Source organism: Lolium rigidum, chromosome 6, assembly GCF_022539505.1.
Source record: "Lolium rigidum isolate FL_2022 chromosome 6, APGP_CSIRO_Lrig_0.1, whole genome shotgun sequence".
Taxonomy (NCBI): domain Eukaryota; kingdom Viridiplantae; phylum Streptophyta; class Magnoliopsida; order Poales; family Poaceae; genus Lolium; species Lolium rigidum.
In genome coordinates this window covers 93,113,281-93,135,304 of record NC_061513.1, presented here as the reverse complement: position 1 = coordinate 93,135,304, position 22,024 = coordinate 93,113,281, and the positions used below count along the sequence as shown (strand labels likewise).

The 22,024-nt window shown below is 43.3% G+C and overlaps 2 protein-coding genes across 2 annotated transcripts; one reads left to right on the top strand and one right to left on the bottom strand.

Annotated features, from left to right (window-relative positions):
• The first annotated feature begins 13,804 nt into the window (after window positions 1–13,804).
• Window positions 13,805–18,327, top strand: LOC124662962 (trafficking protein particle complex subunit 4-like). Its single transcript, XM_047200733.1, has 3 exons — window positions 13,805–13,902; window positions 16,973–17,193; window positions 17,921–18,327. The coding sequence occupies exons 1-3, from the start codon at window positions 13,805–13,807 to the stop codon at window positions 18,115–18,117; spliced, it is 516 nt and encodes a 171-aa protein (XP_047056689.1). The 3' UTR covers window positions 18,118–18,327.
• A 302-nt stretch (window positions 18,328–18,629) lies between these two features.
• Window positions 18,630–20,049, bottom strand: LOC124666641 (uncharacterized protein At4g14100-like). Its single transcript, XM_047203980.1, has 2 exons — window positions 19,359–20,049; window positions 18,630–18,986 (listed from the first exon to the last, which is right to left on the bottom strand). Exons 1-2 carry the CDS (start codon window positions 19,864–19,866, stop codon window positions 18,805–18,807), a joined length of 690 nt encoding a protein of 229 aa, XP_047059936.1. The 5' UTR covers window positions 19,867–20,049; the 3' UTR covers window positions 18,630–18,804.
• Between the last annotated feature and the right edge of the window lie 1,975 nt (window positions 20,050–22,024).

Sequence of the window (22,024 nt, the reverse complement as noted above, 5' to 3'; positions counted from 1 at the left end):
ATCTCTACCAGCAAGGTAGATCATCCCTCTTCTCTTTTGTTTACACATGTACTTTAGTTTCATTATTGATGGTTGACACTCCTCCCAACCTTTTGCTTACACAAGCCATGGCTAACCGAATCCTCGGGTGCCTTCCAACATTCACATACCATGAAGGAGTGTCTATTTGCAAAATTAAGTTGCTTACTGATGAATCAGAGCAAAACATGTGAAGAGAATTATTAATGAAGGTTGATTAATTGGGGGCTGGGAACCCCGCGCCAGCTCTTTTTGCAAAATTATTGGATAAGCGAATGAAGCCACTAGTCCATTGGTGAAAGCTGCTCAACAAGATTGAAAGATAAAACACCACATACTTCCTCATGAGCTATAAAACATTGACACAAATAGGAGATAATAAAGTTTTGAATTGTTTAAAGGTAGCACATGAAGTATTTACTTGGAATGGCAGAAAATACCACATAGTAGGTAGGTATGGTGGACACACATGGCATAGGTTTTGGCTCAAGGTTTTGGATGCACGAGAAGCATTTCCTCTCAGTACAAGGCTTTGGCTAGCAAGGTTGTTTCAAGCAAACACAAGTATGAACTTGTACAGCAAAACTTACATAAGAACATGTTGCAAGCATTATAAAACTCTACACTGTCTTCCTTGTTGCTCAAACACAGTTACCAGAAAATATCTAGACCTTAGAGAGACCAATCATGCAAACCAATTTCAACAAGCTCTACGGTATTTCTCCACTAATAGGTTTAAACTACATGATGCAAGAGCTTAATCATGATCTACTTGAGAGCTCAAAACAATTGCCAAGTATCAAATTATCCAAGACAATATGAGGCATTTTTTGTTTCCAACCAAATATCAATAAGTGCAATAGCTTCCAACTTTTATCATTGAACATTAAAAATAAACGAAGAACACAAGTGTTCATATGAAAAAGCGGAGCGTGTATCTCTCCCACACAAGGATTGCTAGGATCCAATCTTATTCAAACAAAACGAAAATAAAAACACACAGACGCTCCAAGTGAAGAACATAAGATGTGACCGAATAAAAATATAGTTTCAATAGAAGAACCTGATAAGTTGATGAATAAGGGGATGCCTTGGGCGTCCCCAAGCTTAGACGCTTGAGCCTTCTTGAAATATGCAGGGATGAACCACGGGGGCATCCCCAAGCTTAGGCTTTTCACTCTTCTTGATCATATATCATCCTCCTCTCTTGACCCTTGAAAACTTCCTTCACACCAAACTTCTCATAAACTTCATTAGACGGGTTAGTACTCAAAAAACTTTAATCCACCTTGGCCCCATAGTGACACATTGCAAGAACTCAATAAAACATTAGCTACAGCTCTCCACGTCTAGAAAGCCTCACTTAAAGTCCACAAGAGACAATGCAAAAAATAGAGACAGAATCTGTCAAAACAGAACAGCCAGTAAACACGAATTTTTAAGAGGTACTTCCGTTACTCAAATCAGAAAACTCAAAACTAATGAAAGTTGCGTACATATCTGAGGATCACGCACGTAAATTGGCAAATTTTTCTGAGTTACCTACATAGAATCATACCCAGATTCGTGACAGAAAGAAATCTGTTTCTGCGCAGAAATCCAAATCTAGCATCACCCTTCTATTAGAGACTTTACTTGGCACAACATTGCAATAAAATAAAGATAAGGAGAGGTTGCTACAGTAGTAACAACTTCCAAAACACAACAAAACAGTAGCAAAATAAACACATGGGTTATCTCCCAAGAAGTGCTTTCTTTATAGCCATTAAGATGGGCTCAGCAGTTTTAATGATGCACTCGCAAGAAATAAGAGTTGAAGCAAAAGAGAGCATCAAGAAGCAAATTCAAAACACATTTAAGTCTAACCCACTTCCTATGCATAGGAATCTTGTACACAAATAAATTCATGAAGAACAAAGTGACAAGCATAAGAAGATAAAACAAGAGTAACTTCAAAATTTTCAGCGTATAGAGAGGTGTTTTAGTACCATGCAAATTTCTACAACCATATTTTCCTCTCTCATAATAATTTTCAGTAGCTTCATGAACAAACTCAACAACATAACTATCACATACATCATGCTTTTCATGATTCACAAACACATAATTTTTATCAAGCTCAGAAATAGTAGGATTAAAACTTCCAAACCCACTTTTATCAATAATGTAACAAGATGATTGATCAATCTCAAAAGATATGGGACTCATAGATAAAGTCAAGAACTCTCCAATCCCATTTTCATTAGTAGTACAATTAATATTATCAAGTAACATAGGACCATCATCTAGAGATTTATCATAAACATTTGCCAAGCAAAACTATTTAGTACCATGCATTTCGACATCAGGCACAAACAAAGCATTATCATAAGATTTATCAAAGTAGCATGGATTATCATAAATAACAGTAGCATAATTATTCTCACAAGTTTTACTCATAGGTACTATTTCAAGAGAATCCACAGGAACATAACATTCATCCTCTTTTGGTAAGCATGGAGGACAATCAAATAGTGTAAGAGATAAAGAGTTACTCTCATTAGAAGGTTGGCATGGGTAGCTAATCCATTCTTCCTCCTTTTGTTCATCACTCTCCTCTTCTTTTTCATCCAATGAGATTTCAGGTTCATCAATTTCTTCTTCCACTGGTTCCTGCAAATTGTGAGTGCATTCTTGTGCATTAATGAGTCTCTCTTTATAATCAATGATATAAGGATTATCACTGTAGCTTTCTATGCAAAAATTAAGGATAGAAGAGACAAAATCTTTAAGGTCCTTACAAACAACACAAGTTTCATAATTTCTAGCAATGAAGGATTCAATCTCAGAGGCTCCCATAAATAAGACAAATTGTTCTACCTCTACGAACCCAAAATGAATATAGCTATTCCAATTATAGTTCTTAATTAAAACTTCCTCACTAAAGCCACATTGAAATTTAAGATGTTTAGTATCCTGTTTAGAGCAACAGTTTATATCATGGCGTTTAAGCAAGATTTTAGCAATTGTATTCAGTTTTTCTATCACAGCACTAATAACTTTACCCGTTCTTGATTCTCTATAATTATTATATAATTCAATAAGCTCCAAATAGGTTGTAGGTTCTCCCATAATAGCAGTTTTTAATTTTTCGGTTTTTCAAATTTTTATGGATTTTTGGGTATATAGGAAAAATAAAATAAGACAAAAAGAAACTAAGCAAAAGTAAACTAAGAAAAATAATACTAGACAGAAATAAACTAAGCACAAATAAACTAGACAAAAGTAAACTAAGCAAAACAAAATAAAATAGAGAGAGAGTAGAGTGTACTCCCCAGGTGAACTTATGAGTAGAGCTATGCCTCCCAGGCAACGGCGCTAGAAAATAGTCTTGATAACCCACAAGTATAGGGGATCGCAACAGTCTTCGAGGGAAGTAAAACCCAAATTTATTGATTCGACGCTAGGGGAGGTAAAGAATACTTATAAGCCTTAACAACTGAGTTGTCAATTCAGCTGCACCTGGAAAAGCACTAGCAACAGGGGTGATGTGAAAGTAGCGATGATATGAGAGCAATAGTAACAGTAACACAGCAAGCAGTAGCGAGTAATATGAGAGCAATGGCACCGAGAAAATAGTTGATACTACTTCCAATGTCATGTAGAACGAGTATACGATGATGAGAGATGGACCGGGGTTCCCAGCTATCTACACTAGTGGTAACTCTCCAATAACAAGTGTTGGGTGAACAAATTACAGTTGGGCAATTGATAGGATTGAAATAGCATTAAGACAGAACATCAAGATCATTAATCATGTAGGCATGTTTTCCATATATAGTCATACGTGCTCGCAATGAGAAACTTGTACAACATCTTTTGTCCTACCAGCCGGTGGCAGCCGGGCCTCTAGGGAATCTACTGGAAATTAAGGCACTCCTTTTAATAGAGCACCGGAGCAAAGCATTAACACTCCGTGAAAACATGTGATCCTCATATCTAAGCCTTCCCCTCCAGCTTGTCCCAATTTCTGTCACTTTGGGGCCTTTGGTTCCGGACATAGACATGTGCAAACAACTTGTAGATACAATCTAAGCAATAAGCATAGAGCTTAAATCTAAGATCATGCCACTCGGGCCCTAGTGACAAGCATTAAGCATAACAAGATTGCAGCAACAATAACTTCATAAACTTTGAAGATAGACAATCATAATGTAACAATCCATCGGATCCCGACAAACACAACACCGATTACATCAGATGAATCTCAATCATGTAAGGCAGCTCATGAGATCATTGTATTGAAGTACATGGGGGAGAGAATACCAACTAGCTACAGCTAGAACCCGTAGTCCATGGGGGGACTACTCGCGGAGCATGATGGAGGCGGTGGCGTTGATGGAGATGGCTTCCGGGGGCACTTCCCCGTCCCGGCAGGGTGCCGGAACAGAGACTTCTGTCCCCCGAAATGGAGTTTTGCGATGGTGGCGGCGCCCCTGGAGTCTTTCTGGAGTTTCGTCAATTCCGAGAATATTGCCCGAACAGCCTTTCTGGAACCAAAAACAGCAGAAAACAGGAACTGGCACTTCGGCATCTCGTTAATAGGTTAGTTCCGGAAAATGCATAAAAACATTATAAAGTGCAAGCAAAACATGTAAGTATTGTCATAAAACAAGCATGAAACATCAGAAATTATAGGTACGTTGGAGACGTATCACTCCTATATATGATGATTACAATGATGACTATCATATTTTCAGTCCACCTACTATTGAGGAGAAAATTAATTATGATTACAATATGCCTCCTATATATGATGATTACGGTGATGAGAATAATAATGATAGCTATTTTATTGAATTTGCTCCCACTACAATTAATAGTAATGACTATGCTTATGTGGAGAGTAATAATTTTATGCATGTAGCTCATGATAAGAATGTTTCATGTGATAGTTATATTGTTGAGTTTGTTCATGATGCTACTGAAAATCTTTATGAGAGAGGACAATATGGTTGTAGGGATTTTCATGTTACTAAAACACCTCTCTTTTTGCTGAAAATCTTGAAGTTGCGCTTGTCTTGTTTTCTTATGCTTATTGCATTATGCTTACATGACTTGTTTATTTACAAGATTCCTTTTCATAGGAAGTGGGTTAGACTTAAAAGTGTTTCTTATTTGCTTTTGATCCTCTCTTTTGCTTCAACTCTTATTCCTTGCGAGCATCATTAAAATTACTGAGCCCATCTTAATGGCTATAAAGAAAGCACTTCTTGGGAGATAACCCATGCTTTTATTTTGCTACTGTTTTGTTGTGTCTTGGAAGTTTTTACTACTGTAGCAACCTCTCCTTATCATGTTTATTTCATTGTTGTGCCAAGTAAATTCTTTGATAGAAAGTTGATACTAGATTTGGATTTCTGCGCAGGAAAATATTTTTAGCTGTCACGAATTTGAGTTGTTCTCTCTGTAGAAAAATCGTAAAATCTGGAAAAAAATCATGAGTAATCCTCCGATATGTACGCAACTTTCATTCAACTGGAGCTTTTCCATCTGAGCATGTTAAGTGCCTCGAAAAAATTCGTCTTTACGGACTGTTCTGTTTTGACAGATTCTGCCTTTTATTTCACATTGCCTCTTTTACCGTGTTTGAGTGGGTTTCTTTGCTCCATTAAATTTCAGTAACCTTGGATAATGTCCAGAAGTGTTGGGGATGATTGTGTCTCGGCTGAACATGTGAATTTTTTATTATGCACTAACCCTCTAATGAGATTGCTTTGAGTTTGGTGTGAAGGAAGTTTTCAAGGATCAAGAGAGGAGGATGATATAATATGATCAAGAAGAGTGAAAAGTCTAAGCTTGGGGATGCCCCCGTAGTTCATCCCTGCATATTTCAAGAAGACTCAAGCGTCTAAGCTTGGGGATGCCCAAGGCATCCCCTTCTTCATCAATAACTTATCAGGTCACCTCTAGTGAAACTATATTTTAATTCCGTCACATCTTATGTGCTTTACTTGGAGCGTCTGTGTGCTTTTATTTTCGTTTTATTATCTTAGTTCTCTGTATAAATTGGATCCTATCTATCTTGTTTGGGAGAGAGACACGCTCCGCTTTTTCATTTGAATACTCCTATTCTTCACTTATATTTGTTGAGTATTCGGCTTTCGACCGTGTAGCTTCTAGCTCTTGGTTTTCATGTATCTCTTGTTCAGAGCTATTAGTTATTTTATAGAAAGTACTCTCTTACTTCACTTATATTTGTTTTGAGAGTTTCTTGCTATTTGGTTGGAAACAGAAAATGCTTCATGTGGTAGTTGGTATATTGTCTTGAATAATTTGATGCTTGGCAATTGTTTTGAGCTCTCAAGTAGATCATGTTTAAGCTCTTGCATCATGTAGTTTAAACCTATTAGTGGAGAACTACCGTAGAGCTTGTTGAAATTTGGTTTGCATGATTCAACTCTCTAAGGTCTAGATATTTTCTGGTAAAAGTGTTTGAGCAACAAGGAAGACAGTGTAGAGTCTTATAATGCTTGCAATATGTTCTTATGTAAGTTTTGTTGTACCGGTTTATACTTGTGTTTGCTTCAAACAATCTTGCTAGCCAAAGCCTTGTACTGAGAGGGAATGCTTCTCGTGCATCCAAAACTTTGAGCCAAAACCTATGCCATTTGTGTCCACCATAACTACCTACTATGTGGTATTTTTCTGCCATTCCAAGTAAATACTTCATGTGCTACCTTTAAACAATTCAAAACTTTATTACTCCTTATTTGTGTCAATATTTTATAGCTCATGAGGAAGTATGTGGTGTTTTGGGCAGACTTTCACCAATGGACTAGTGGCACATCCTCTTATCCAATTTTTTTGCAAAAATAGCTGGCAACGGGGTTCCCAGCCCCAATTAATTAACTTTCATTAATAATTCTCTTCACATGTTTTGCCCTGATTCATCAGTAAGCAACTTAATTTTGCAAATAGACACTCCTCCATGGTATGTGAAATGTTGGAAGGCACCTGAGGATTCAGTTAGCCATGGCTTGCGAAAGAAAAAGGGTGGGAGGAGTGTCATCCATAAATAAAACTAAAATACATGTGTAAACAAAAGAGAAGAGGGATGATCTACCTTGCTGGTAGAGATAACGTCCTTCATGGGATCCGCTCTTTGAAAGTCTATTTGACAAGGGGGTTGGAGTGCCCACTACCATTCGTTGACAACAACAAACACCTCTCAAAACTTTACTTTTATGCTCTCTTTATGATTTCAAAACTTGAAAAGCTCTAGCACATGATTTAATCCCTGCTTCCTCTGCGAAGGGCCTTTCTTTTACTTTATGTTGAGTCAGTTTACCTACTTCTTTCTATCTTAGAAGCAAACACTTGTGTCAACTGTGTGCATTGATTCTTACATGCTTGCTTATTGCACTCATCATATTACTTTGTGTTGACAACTATCCATGAGATATAATGTTGAAAGTTGAAAGCAACTGCTGAAACTTAAATCTTCCTATGTGTTGTTTCAAAACCTTCTATTAAGAATCTATTGCTTTATGAGTTAACTCTTATGCAAGACTTTTTGATGCTTGTCTTGAAAGTACTATTCATGAAAAGCTTTTGCTATATGATTCAGTTGTTTAGTCATTATCTATTTGTTAGTAAACTATGACCATTTCTTTGAGTCACTTCATTCATCTCATATGCTTTACAATAGTATTGATCAAGATCATGTTGGTAGCATGTCACTTCAGAAATTATTCTTTTTATCGTTTACCTACTCGAGGGCGAGTAGGAACTAAGCTTGGGGATGCTTGATACGTCTCCAACGTATCTATAATTTCTTATGTTCCATGCTAGTTTTATGACAATACCTACATGATTTATTCATACTTTATATCATTTTCATGCATTTTCCGGGACTAACCTATTAACAAGATGCCGAAGCGCCAGTTCCTGTTTTCTGATGTTTTTTGGTTTCAGAAATTCTACACAGGAAATATTCTTGGAATTGGACCTCACGAAGACAGAAGTCAATATTTTACCGAGACGGACCCAGAGAGCCAGAGAGGGGCCAGAGGGGGGCCAAGGGGCTCCCACACCATAGGGGGGCGCGGCCCCACCCCTGGCCACGCCGCCATGTGGGGTGGGCCCCTCGGGACTCCTCCGAGGCCGCCCTTCCGCCTATATATTGCCCCAGATGCGAAAACCCTAAAACCATCAGTCATATTCCACGAAAAGTTACGTAGCCGCCGCCATCACGAAGCCAAGTTCGGGGGACAAAAGTCTCTGTTCCGGCACGCCGCTGGGACGGGGAAGTGCCCCGGAATCCATCTCCATCAACTCCATCGCCATCTTCATCGCCGTTGCTGTCTCCCATGATGAGGAGGGAGTAGTTCTCCCCCGAGGCTGAGGGCTCTACCGGTAGCTATGTGGTTCATCTCTCTCTCCCATGGTGTGATCTTTATGTGATCATGAGCTTTGTAATCTAGTTGAATATGTAGACTCGTGTCTATTATGCACTCTAGAGGTTACTTTAATATGAACTCCGGATTCACTCTCCACGGTGTGATGGTGACAGTGTGCGCATCGTGTGTGATTTCTTTATGACATTGTGGAGCTTGTTTACTCCGGCTTGAGGTGTGCTTTTGCAGCCCTACACAATGAATGGTGTTTGTTATCCAACAAGAGAGTGTTTGAGAGTAGCATTTATTTATTCAATTATGTGATCATTGTTGAGAGTGTCCACTAGTGAAAGTATGATCCCTAGGCCTTGTTTCTAAGCATTGAAACATCGTCTCCAACAAGTTCTGCTACATGTTTGCTTGCTACCATTTTTATTTCAGATTGCAATTACTACTTATAATCATCCATATTACTTGTATTTCACTATCTCTTCGCCGAACTAGTGCACCTATACATCTGACAAGTGTATTAGGTGTGTTGGGGACACAAGAGACTTCTTGTATCTTAATTGCGGGGTTGCTTGATAGGGATATCTTTGACCTCTACCTCCCTGAGTTCGATAAACCTTGGGTGATTCACTTAAGGGAAACTTGCTGCTGTTCTACAAACCTCTGCTCTTGGAGGCCCAACACTGTCTACAGGAATAGAAGCGTGCGTAGACATCAGCGGCTACCGGCGACAATGTGGTTGGGAGAGGGTTTGAGGAGAGCAGATGAAGAGAGGAGAGCACGTTGGTGTGAAGAAATCGTCCCGGGGTGTGCTCATTTTATAGCTGGCGAGGGAGGCAGGGTGTTGCGGCGAGGTTGATCTTGGCGACGTGTCTACAGGGTGCTAGCAGGGTAGGAGAGGGCGCGGCGCTGTTCAGCACATCCTGGCGGTCCTCCTGGCGGTAATGGCGCGGCGGGGCGGTGCCTAACGCGGTCGGGCGCATGCGACGTTCTGCGCGGCCGTGGCGGGTTCTGGTTTCTTCTCCGGCGACGGCGGGCCACGGTTGGGGGCAAGAGGTTGTCTGGCGTGGTCCTGGTAGTGTGGCGATGCTCCAGGCGGATGCAGGGGTCAAGGCGAGGTGTGATTCGACGGGGCGGCGCGTGTCCTGGCGTGCCCATGGGCGGCGCCCATGCCAACCCTGGCATGCACTGGATGTTGTGGGCACGGCGTGTGCTGGTCGCTGTGTCGTTCCTCTCCGACCAGGGCTAGTTTAGGCGTGACTAGGAGAGTGAGGCTTGTCTACTAGACATGGTTAGATAGGCCAGAGGTGAGAGAGGGAGTAGGGTGGCAAAGTGAGTGCATGGCATGGCCGGCATGGCAATGCCCTTGCCAAAATGTGGAGGCAGAGGGGGCAGTAAGGCATGGCATGGCTAGAGGAGGGGCTAGGGCACTATGTATGAGCATTTGGGGAAACAAAGTTAGGCCAAACCCTGTTTGAAATAGTGGATTATGTTTTATTTGGTCTCTGCCCACCAAGTGTTCGACATAATGGCCGCAAGAAGAAAACTTTCAAATTTTGGAATTAATTTTGGTGGAGTTAATTCATATAATATTTGGCACACAAGGGTGGTGGTGGTGTGCAAAATTGAGTTGGTTTGCAAAAATTCAAAATGTGTATGATCTTGTTTTTGTTTCAATGTTGCTACTTTGCTTGTTCATAATTTGAAATTGGGAAAGAATTTGCAGGGGTGGTTTTGAGACCAGTTATTCACCTTGATGTGGTCTTGGATGAGGTGCAAAGAGTTGATATTGTTTAGTTTAAAAATCTCTTAATACAGAGGCTCAAAGTAGGCATCAGATTAAATTGGCAGTTTTGACCATTAGTGCATGTGAGCACAATTTGCATTCAAATTTGATTTGATTTGAGTTTCTTTGATTCCAAAAGTGTTTATAAGTGTTTAGTAACATTCTCCAACCAATGGCACAAGCTAAATTGGCCTAGGTAAAAGTTTCGCAAAATGGCCATAAGCACATGTATGTGATGAATTGCATTTTTCTTATCTTCTTCTTTTCTTTTTCTTTGCTTCACTTAGGCCTGGTCTAGGGTTTATTTAGTGTTAGATTAAGTTTGGTACAGGTTTCAAACCATTTGGGTAAGGTATGAGGGCATAGGTCAAAACTTGTCATTATGGCTATGTGCCACATATGCCTCTATGCATACTTTTGTTTTATTTTTGTTCCACCCTTGATTTTAGTTGGTAGGTGATAGGTTGGGTTTGTTGATGTTTTTCAAGCCCTCTAAACAAGATAGATCATGGCATAATTGATTATTTGCAAGAATAGCCATAGGCTTACCTAGGCCTTTTCTTTTTAATTTAATTTCTTTTTATTTGGTTTGATCTTGGAGGGTGAAAAGAAAAGTAAGGTTTAGGGTTTTAGGAACATTTGATAAGCATACCAACAATCATCATGGCAATAACACAAAGATCAAGCATGAGCACTATGCATAGTACCTCCTTTAATAAAAGTTTTTGTTGGTTCTCATTTTTGGAAAGAGGAAATTTCTTTTCTTCTTATTTTCAAAATTTGGGATGTTACACGCCGTCCCTGAATGCTAATATTTATTTCGACAAACAATGTATGCATGCCATTTAGTTCATATACCTTGCTCTAATTTGAGTTCGCCTTGTCATTCCATTTGCTTTGGTATTTTAGAATGCCGATGATTAGAATGTTTGGTCACTACACTCGGGGGCGGCACTAGTGAGCCTGGTGTGATGGCACAAGTATCCATCTCTTGTGCATCCTACCTGGTCTCACTGATGCCGCCCCTAAATGTTGATATTTTGTTTCGACCAACAATGTATGAGGCATATATAATATTAAGTTCATACTACTTGGATCGTACTTGAGTTTGCTCTTATTCATTGCAAAGACCTATGAGTGTGCACTAATAGGTCTTTGGCTTGTGCATATATGCAGAGATGCCGTGGTATGTTGTGTACAAGGGCAAGGTTCCCGAAGTCTACGCCGACTGGGAGGAGTGTCGGAGACAGGTTCACCGTTTTAGCGGTAACAACTACATAGGGTACACCACTAGAGCGGAGGCCAAAGACAGATACACGCGCTATCTGGCAGGAGAGAGGAGGGAGCGGAGGAGGAACCAGATGAAGACCACTTTCATCGGGATGATGCTCGTAGTGACTGTAGCTCTCTTCTATGTGATGGTAGTTTAGACGATCGACCTTGTAACCTAGCTCATGACCTTGTAACCTCGTAACTTGTCTAATATTTGGAATCTTGTGAATTTGAAGGCTAATGTGAAGAACTATGTATTGATATACTGTGGTGTTATCTATATGCATTATATATCCTGTATTGTGCTATTATATTGTACTGTATATATTACAACATGTACAAATAACATAAATATATATTTTTTTAAAAAAATCGAATTACTAGCAGTGGCGCACCAAGCAACCATCAGTGGCGCACTATCACAATAGACCAGTGGCGCACCACCGGTACAACAGTGGCGCACTGCTGTACCTGGTGATGCACTTCTACAGACCAGCAGTGGTGCACCAGAAAAAGCAGAAGTGGCGCACCAACCGTATACAGCAGTGGCACACTGCATGGGATCAACAGTGGCGCACTCCTTTGCATCAACAGTGGCGCACCACAGGAGTTAGAAATGGCGCACCAGACAGTGCACCATTGGTACTTCAGATAGCAATGGCGCACCACTAGTGCGCCACTACTAACATGTTAGCAGTGGCGTACCACTAGTGCGCCACTGATAGCATATAGTGGTGCACCACTGATTAGGGTTTTCCTAGTAGTGGAAGCATCCCTGGAAATCCTCGAGCTCATTGACAGCGAGGATTTGAGCAGTGTCTTCGACAGTCGGTGATCTCAAGTAGATGTCCCCGAACACTGCTATCACCGCCCTGCAGAACAGGTAGAAACAATCAAAGGCGGTTGACTCCGTCATCCAAAGATAGTCATCGGCAGAATCACCAGGAGCTCCATATGCCAGCATCTGCATAGCCACCGTGCACTTTTGGAGGGCGGAAAACCCTGCCATGCCGGTGCAATCGAACTTGCATCTGAAATAGGAGTCGTACTCTCGAAGGGCATACACAATTCTCAGGAAGAGCTTCCGGCTCATCCTGAAACGACGCCTAAAAACAACCTCACCGTGAATGGTTCGTCGGCGAAGTAGTCGGCTTAGAGCATGCAGTAGCCCTCCATTCGCTGTCACGGCTTGCACTTCCGGCGACCTGGTGCCGATGCACCACGGCGACCAATGGTCGTCTCGGCGTACAAGCCGGACAGGCAAGCTAGGATCAACATGTGCTCCTCATCTTGGGCGGCGGCTGCTATTTCTTCTTCAAAAAGCTCGGCGAACATCTGCTCCTCCTCCTCGTCGGAGTCCATGTCCAGCCAGGCAATTGGACGAACACCTGCCAGGCATGTCGACGAGGCGCGACGCGAGGGAGTTTCCCGACGGCGGAATATAGGTAGAGGGCACGACAGGCGAAGGAATATAGGCTGCTGGGTGGAGGGTGGAGGGACGACGGAGTTCAGGCAAGCGGCCGGCGGATTGGCGAGGGGTGGTGCTGGTGGCGACAGAGCAACAAGATGGGAGGGGGGATTTGCGTCGAGAAAGTGGTGGGGTTCGTGTGTTCTCTCGCCGACAGAGCGGGCCCGTCCCCGCTTTTCTCTCGTCCGGGGTCCCCGAGCGCACCCGGGGGGCCAGTGATGGTCTGGGCTCTTCAGATGGATTAAAGGCCAAATCCGGGAAAAAAACGAGAAGCCAAGAGCGCAGCTGGGCCAAATAACACCATCCAAATGTAAAAAAAGAGCTGCCGGGCAGGCTCGTCGGGGAAACGGCTGAAGATGCTTTAATGAACCAGGTACCACTCCTCTCCTAAATAATATTCAGCTATAAGTTGGTTCTCACAGCTCGTGAGCATGCTAACTGGAATGAACAAACAAAGTCTTCATGTTAAACTAAAGAGTTAGAGATGCGCCAACATATTTTTAGGGGCGGTGCTACGATCCCAGTTTCAAGTGAGCACCCGAATAGGGGTCCTCAAGTGCTCCTCTCCTCTTCCTTTTCTCCAGCAACAGTAGAGAGAGGCGACCGAGAGGGCAAATGTGTTTTCTTCCCCGTTTCTCCGGCGCCGCCGTCGGTTCCCCTCTCCTTCTCCGTCCGCTGCGGCGACGGACGGGTGGGGGAACCCCGGATCTGTGCGTTCGGCTGTAAATAGGGTATGGCTTGGTGCCGGCGGCGGCATCTGCGAGGGGGCGGCATCGGCGGGTCCGGCTTTTTGGTCTTCCTGGATTCGGCCCTCTCCCGTCTCCGTTCTTCGCGGTTGCGGCGGATCTATGGGAGTTCTCCTGCGCGATCGGCATGGCGACGATGCGGGGCACGCGTGGTGGAGATGCCGTCCTCGAGCTCTTCTGTCGACGCGGCGTCGTCCCCTCCAACGACGACGCGGAGCTGCTGAGGTATGTGTGTGGAGGATGGAGGGGTCTGGCGGCTGGGTTGGTTTGCGGAAGATGGGAAAGGGATCTGGCTGTCGGCTGTGCGGCGGCTTGGCGTTTGCCACGGATCCAGAGCTGAAGAAGGTTGGGAGCGTGCCTCCGGCCTATGTTCTTTTCGGGTCAAGATCCAGCTTCATGGAGCTGGTGGACATTGCGGATCTTCAACGCCTGTGTGCTAGGGGCCTCTTCTGCTCCAGGGATGCAGCTTCTCCGTGCGGTTTCCTCCCTCCGGCGACGGTGGTCGGATGTGCGCGGTGCGGCGGCGGCGGATGCGGCGAAGACGGAGGACTAGGGTTCACTGGATTCTTCTCCGTAGATAGGTGGTGTCACCTGGTTGGCCTGTATCCTCTTTGGTTTATGCGTATTTGTACTGCTCTGTACTGTATTTCCTTACCGTATGAATAGAAGTAACGTATGCCTTCGGCGCGTACGTAGTCAAAAAAAAAAAAAAAGTTAGAGATGCTAGTTTGGTGATTTTTGTGGATCTAAATCTACGGCATCACAACAATTTGTTTCTGTCTGATGATACAGTCGAATCCACACCCTCCATTCACCGCTGGTCATACCAGCGTTAGATCTGAGCCATCGGAATCCATCTCCCCCCACAACTCTAGGCTCCTTCTCCTTCCCCAGCGCCCCGTCCTTTCTCTGTGCTCTCCATCCCCAACGCTGCTCTCCCCGAAGCTCCGATCCGACCCACCCCTCCGTTCGTCCATCGTCACTGTCTGCCCCTCTCCGTGCCTATCTCTGCCCGCACTCGATAGCAAGGGGAGCCTCAAGCGCGACGCCGGCGGCGACCAAGGACGGCGGTAGCACCCGTGTACCGGCAACTCAAGGTGAGCCTCCGTCTCCGATTTTCTCCCTCCTATAACCCTAGGAACGCGCTTGGTTCATGATTTTGTAACGCGGTGAGATTACAGTGCCACCAAATAGAGGAAGATTATGCTTGGTTCGGTTGGGCAGTAATGTCATTACAGGGTTTCAGATCCCAGGCCGGCAGTAAACTGATTTGCAAACCAAATCCTGTATGACGGGGAAACGGTACAGCTGAGGCTCCGGTGATCCTTCGGAATCGCCCCGATCTCGTGCAACCCTACTCCCCTAGATCTCTCCTTCCCAACCAACATAACCTCCGGCGGTGCGGCCTCGAGCTTCTCTACTCTTCTTTCTTTCCCAGGGAGTCTGTCCTCTTTACATTCCACTATTCCATCCCAGCCTGGTAGATCCTGGAGACAGCGGGGGAGGAGGAGCAATTTGGATACAAGCAAATAATTTATGCTCTATTCCGAAGCAACTACTCCCAAACGGCCGAACCCATGTGCTAATTCGGGTGATTGAGTTCTTCACGACAGTTGATTTTCTTGTATAATTGCTGCCAAACCTGGATTCAGATTATCAACTTGTGATCCGATGATTTGGGTTTTGTTTACAATATCTGCCGTTTTCAGACTTTTCAATCCATGACTTAGGGCCTTGCGGAAGTCTCTCTGTTGAAATTAGTGGAAATTATCAAGTAGTACTTTCTTCAGATTCTGATCCAGAGTATGTTCACTTGTTAAGGAAATGGCTATAATGAACGAATTAACCCTTTCTCCCTTTTTTTTCTTTTTAAATACCCCATGCCCAGGGAAAGAAGAGTAGGACAAAAGATATGTAGTGCAACAAAAACAAAAGCAACATGAAAGCCTTTTTCCCAAGCAAGTTGGGGTAGTTTTTTTTTTTTTTTTTGCATAATACTTACCTATGATACAATTTTTGAACCAAACAAGACTTGGATTCTGTCTGTAACGTTTACTGCCCAGTGCAATGTGATTACATTTACGCGACATACTTACATGCATTTTTTGAACCAAACATGATCATGTCTCACTTGGGGAGGGAGGGAGGGCAAGGGAGAGGTCGAGCAGCTACAATGTGCCCATTCGATCCAAAGGGAAGAGGCAAACAGTCATTGTAGGTGTGACCGTGTGAGGTTAGATGAGAAGATACCAGCGAAGTATGTAAATATGGCATTTTATCAAATGGACAAAATAAAATAGGTCATTTTAGAAATGCCAAAATTCTTAGTCCTCTTAGGGCACTTGCCAAAGCAATGTGGGCATTTTATCAAATGACCCTTTTATATCATTTTGACATCCAAATTAAAGGATCATATGAACATTTTGTCACTCCAAATAATTTGAGTCACATAGTTAGTTGTATTCTTGCAAGCACCAATCTATTATTCATCCTGTCGTCTCTGATGTATATCTCTTCATATGATACAGGTTAGCTGCTACCTCCGCTCTGCCTTCTTGTTGCTATGGGGACAGTTGCAATCTACAGTCTTTTCATCATCAATAAGTCTGGTGGCCTGATTTATTACAAGGTATCTTCATGTACTCCTCTTGCTTCCCTGCCTTGTAGAAATGGAGTCTAAACAACATGTACATCTTCCCAGGACTATGGCTCAGCAGGGAGAATGGACACCAACGACAGTCTACGCCTTGCAAGTCTCTGGCACTCAATGCATGCTATCTCCCAGCAATTGTCCCCTACCACTGGCTGTACTGGCATTGACCTCCTTCAAGCCAATAACTTTGACCTTCATTGCTTCCAATCCCTTACAGGTCTGCTTGAGAAATTCTCTCTGCACACTTACTTGGTTTATGCATTTTTGGGTTGGAGTAGATTACATTTTAATTGGTGGTTATTTGCAAGTTAAGTGTTACAAGCTGTGGTTTTGCTTTCCACCTGTTAGTGTACAATAGTCTCCTTAAACTTAACATAAATGTGGTTACTTGTTCTGGATGTTCAGAATGTGATCTAATGATAATGTACTTTTTAGCACCAAAGCATATGGTTGTGGCGTGGCTGCTGTTAACATTAGTCTGATTTTCAGCTGTTCTATTTATTTTTAGTAAAGACTAAAGGATGGCAAAGTTGCAGTAAGTATCCCTTATGTTCTAATGTAGTTGTTTTCGAACAAGTCAGGTCTTTAAGCAAAGTAATTTAAAAGTATCTCTTATGTTCTAATTTAGTTGTTTCCTAACAGGTCAGGTGATGTGCGAGGAGGTGAGTCGGCAACAACATGTCCGTCTTCCCAGGACTATGGCTCAGCAGGGAGAATGGACACCAACGACAGTCTACGCCTTGCAAGTCTCTGGCACTCAATGCATGCTATCTCCCAGCAATTGTCCCCTACCACTGGCTGTACTGGCATTGACCTCCTTCAAGCCAATAACTTTGACCTTCATTGCTTCCAATCCCTTACAGGTCTGCTTGAGAAATTCTCTCTGCACACTTACTTGGTTTATGCATTTTTGGGTTGGAGTAGATTACATTTTAATTGGTGGTTATTTGCAAGTTAAGTGTTACAAGCTGTGGTTTTGCTTTCCACCTGTTAGTGTACAATAGTCTCCTTAAACTTAACATAAATGTGGTTACTTGTTCTGGATGTTCAGAATGTGATCTAATGATAATGTACTTTTTAGCACCAAAGCATATGGTTGTGGCGTGGCTGCTGTTAACATTAGTCTGATTTTCAGCTGTTCTATTTATTTTTAGTAAAGACTAAAGGATGGCAAAGTTGCAGTAAGTATCCCTTATGTTCTAATGTAGTTGTTTTCGAACAAGTCAGGTCTTTAAGCAAAGTAATTTAAAAGTATCTCTTATGTTCTAATTTAGTTGTTTCCTAACAGGTCAGGTCTTTAAGCAAACTATGTTAAAAGGAAATTCCTATTCTTCTGCAGCCTCCATTTTGCTCTTTATCTGTTAAAAGCTATGTTCGCACAAAACCTGCATAATGAGTTTGACTGATTTTAATGAATTAGAATTATGTTGCTCTTTTATTTGCTATATCAGCAATAGATCTTGCAATGCCTTGGACTGGTAGCCATTTGCTTGGTGGACGACGTGCTTTAACTCTTTTAAGTACTATACTGCTTCATCATGTTATTGCTTTGGCACTACCTAGTTACTGATACTGCGTGGCATGCTTCAGGGACGAAATTTTTCGTTGTATGCGAAACAGGAGCTCAAAACATGGAGATCCTGCTGAAGACGATATACGAGCTGTACACAGAGTTTGTGTTGAAGAACCCGTTCTACGAGATGGAGATGCCTATCCGGTGTGAGCTCTTTGATCTCAACCTAGCTCAGGTCATCCAGAAGGATCGTGTCGCGCTTATGGGCCGGTGAAACATGGCATGCAGTATCTCCTGTAACTTGTTTGTGTTCATGCACTGCATTTATATTTGCGCAGCTAGAATCTGTTTCATGTTGAATGTCTTGCTGATAACCAACTGCGTGAATGCTACGGTCTTGACGTCTGTAAATCTCTATACACAATATTGGGTTACATCATTTCATGACAGAAGCTGAATATACTTTGATACTGTTTCGTTTGGATTTCCGTCTTTCATTGGTTTAATTAAGATTATGTGTATGATCGTGAGGACCGACTGTGCTCTAAATCAGTTTCTGGTGATGAAATTTCACGGTTTGTATGGTGCGTGCTCCTGTTCTTCTCTGTCATGGAGCAGCACATGGATGTGTCTCTCTGAATCCTTCCTACTTCATGGACAACAGGCGATCAGCAACTTATTAAGCATTGCCAGTCACTGTTGTCATAAACTGATCATGTGAATCACAGGCCATGAATGCAGCTCAACTCACTTTCCTTTCTCTACTAACAAGACATAGCTCGATTCAGCATTCACGGTCGGAGCAACACCATTTGTTTCTTCAGATGTGAATATTCTTTATAAACATTTTCAACCAACAAGGCGTCATCACGAGGCTGTGAGAAGTTGCTAAGGTCTTATTACAGAAGCTCACACGACACATATTACAGTAGGATCCAAGACATATGGCTTACAAGTTTAATCACACCGCCGCTGCTGATGCCGGCATCCCCGCGAACCTGAGGAGGCTGCTCATCACATTGGCCTCGTCATCAGTTCTTGCGGCGGTGGCGGCGCCGTCAGCGAAACAGTGCGCAGGTGCCTGCCAGTGGGAGTCCTCTAGGACTCCGCCCACCTCGAAGCTCATCACATGCTGCTGCATCCCTGGGAAACAGTAGTATCACAACATCAAGGAAACTGAATTGCTGAACAGATGAAGAGGTTCAGACTTTAGACTGCATTCCTGCATAATGCATAGTAGTACATATTTGTAAGGTATGAACTGAATTCTGTGGAAACCGCAGGTACCATCGTCGCCTTCTCTCAGCAGTCAACATGAAACGAGATTAATCAGAGAGATTCAAAATAAATTATTTGACGGCTGCGCAAGATTTAAAGAATGTACAGACTGCAGACTGATGTCCTATCCTACTAATCACCACATCAATCGTCGCACCGCCGTGAAAAGAGAGGAATCTGGGGCAGCGGCGAAATCGCAATGCCGCATCAAGGAAGGACGGATCAGTGGGCGCATACCAGTGAAGAAGTTCCAGCGGACGGGTCGGTGGGTGACGACGTCCTCGTAGTACCAGATGAAGTCGACCTTGGTCCAGACATGGCAGTCGAAGCCGTCCGTGCTCTCGCGGCCGAGGTAGACGGCGCCGTGGAGCCAGTTCGGGGGCAGGATGCCGACGGGGAACCGTATGGTGCGGCAGGAGGCGGAGTCGAAGATATAGGAGGTGCCGTTGGTCCACTCGACGTCGTACTTGGGGTCGCCGGAGAGCTGGTTGCGGATGAGGTTGAGGTTGCGGCCGCGGGGCCAGTCGTAGTAGAGGTCGATGACCTGCAGCTGGCCGCCGCTCTCGGTCAGGTTGGTGAACATCACCGCGTGGAACTGCTCCGGCCACGGCGTCGGGACTGGGGCAGCGTCGTCATCCCCAGCCGCCACGAGGATAGACGGCGGCTTCAGCGTCGGAGTGACGGCATCGGCGGCCACGACGAGGAGCGGCAGCAGCAGCGAAAGCAGGATCGGCGGCGGCGCCATTGGTGTTTGTTGCGGCTTATCCTTGGGGCACCTACCGACCGGCCCTAGTTACGGCTCGCAACAATCAACACAGAATGCCCAGGAGAGAGGAAAGGCAGCTCCTTTGGTGTGTTGTGTGCCCACGCGTCGGCATTCTTTTGTGGGGCGTCCAATTTTCGGTCACACGGACCCGATGCGGCGATGCACTCGGTTGAGTTGCGTCGATGCACTCGGTTCAGTGCCTGCGTGGGCTCACAGAGGAAGGGCATCAACGCTGGTGCAGACGGATAAGGAAACTGCACAAACCACTCATTGATCGTTGTCTCTATTTTTATTGCATAAACTATTTATTTTTTATATTTTTTGCAGAAAACATTAATTTTACGTGTAGTTGGTTGCGTCTTAGGATTATGCTTGTTAACAACAAATTTGTCGGTTGGATCCATGGTCAGTGATGATGTGGCACCCACGTATCATAAACTAGCTTTTTGCAAACACTTTTAAAAGTTTAAAAAATTTCCAATAATCGAAACAATATAAATCGAGCGATATGATAGCCGGAGGCGGAGGTAAGTTCAAGATGGCAAGTACTTGATGGTTGTTATGTCAAACTTTTCATGATTTCTTATGTCATATTGTTTTAAATACTAGAAAAAAATTATAACTTTTTGAAAAGTTTGAAAATTCACCATGTTTTGGCCATATTTCATAAAAAGTGGTAAATATTTTGAACTATTTCAAACTTTCCTAGATTTGTTAATTTATATTGTCCCATCTATTGGATTTTTTTTTGTAATTTTAAAGGTTTGAAAAAAAGCTAGTTCATGACACGTGGAAGCCACATTATCACTGATCGTGGGCCCCAACTGTTAGATTTGATGTTAACAAGTCTAATCCTAGATTCGGACTCTGTGCAACAAACTACAAGTAAAGTTGGTGTTTTAGGAAAAATACGAAAAAGTGAGTAATCTGTGCAACAGAGATAGCAATAGTGAGTGGTTTGTACAATTTCCTTTAGATGGATAGATTCTGTCCACGTGGCATGGAGGCGACGCTTAACATCGACCCGCCCGCGGATGGATCCGTTTCGACGTATTTCAAAACTATATTTGGGATGGTTTTACGGTCGAACGGACACGGCGCATGTCTTGTGTCCCTGATACGTCTCAAACGTATCTATAACTTTTGATGCTCCATGCTTGTTTTACACCAATTTATATATGTTTTGTTCATACTTCGTTGCACTTTTATATATTTTCCGGCACTAACCTATTAACAAAATCACAGTGTCAGTTCCCTGTTTTCTGATATTTTGTATTTAAGAAAAATTGTACAGGAAATATTCTCGGAATTAGACAAAACAAAAGCCGAAATCAATATTTTTCCGTAACGAAGACAGAGTCCAGAGGGGGGTCGAAGAGAGGCAGCAGGGCGGCCATGCCAGCCCTAGGTGCGGCCTAGCCCTGGCCCGCGCCTAGGGGTGGTGTGGGCCACCCTGGCCTCCACCGACATCGCCCCTCCACCAATTTAATCACGATCTCGGAAAAATCCTAAACACCCGAGCCTCCATCCACAAAAAGTTTCGTTGCGGCCACCATTGCAGACCCTAGCTCGGGAAGGTTTTGAAGCTCTTTCCGGCACCCTGCCGGAGGGGGGAAATCATCGCCGGAGGCATCTACATCGCCATGCCCGCCTCCGAAGTGATGCGTGACTAGTTCATCCCTGGACTATTTGTTTAGATCTTGTGAGCTGCCCTACATGATCAAGATCATCCTTATGTAATGCTATATGTTGTGTTTGCTGGGATTCGATGAATATAGAATACTATGTTGAGATCGATTGCATATTCTTGTCATATGTTATTTGTGATATTGCATGCTCTCCGTTTCTAGTAGATACTCTGGCCAAGTAGATGCTTGTGACTCCAAGAGGGGGTATTTATGCTCGATAGTAGGTTCATGTCTCTAGTTTTCTGGAAGAGTGACAATAACTTCTATGATTGCAGATGTGTTGTTGCTACTAGGGAGAAAACAATAATGTTTTATCCTAGGGCAATTCTATTGTTTACTTTACACACATTGCTTAATGCGATAATCTGTTGCTTGCAACTTAATACTGGAAGGAGTTCGGACGATAACCGGAAGGTGGATTATTAGTCATAGACGCTTGTTGGATTACG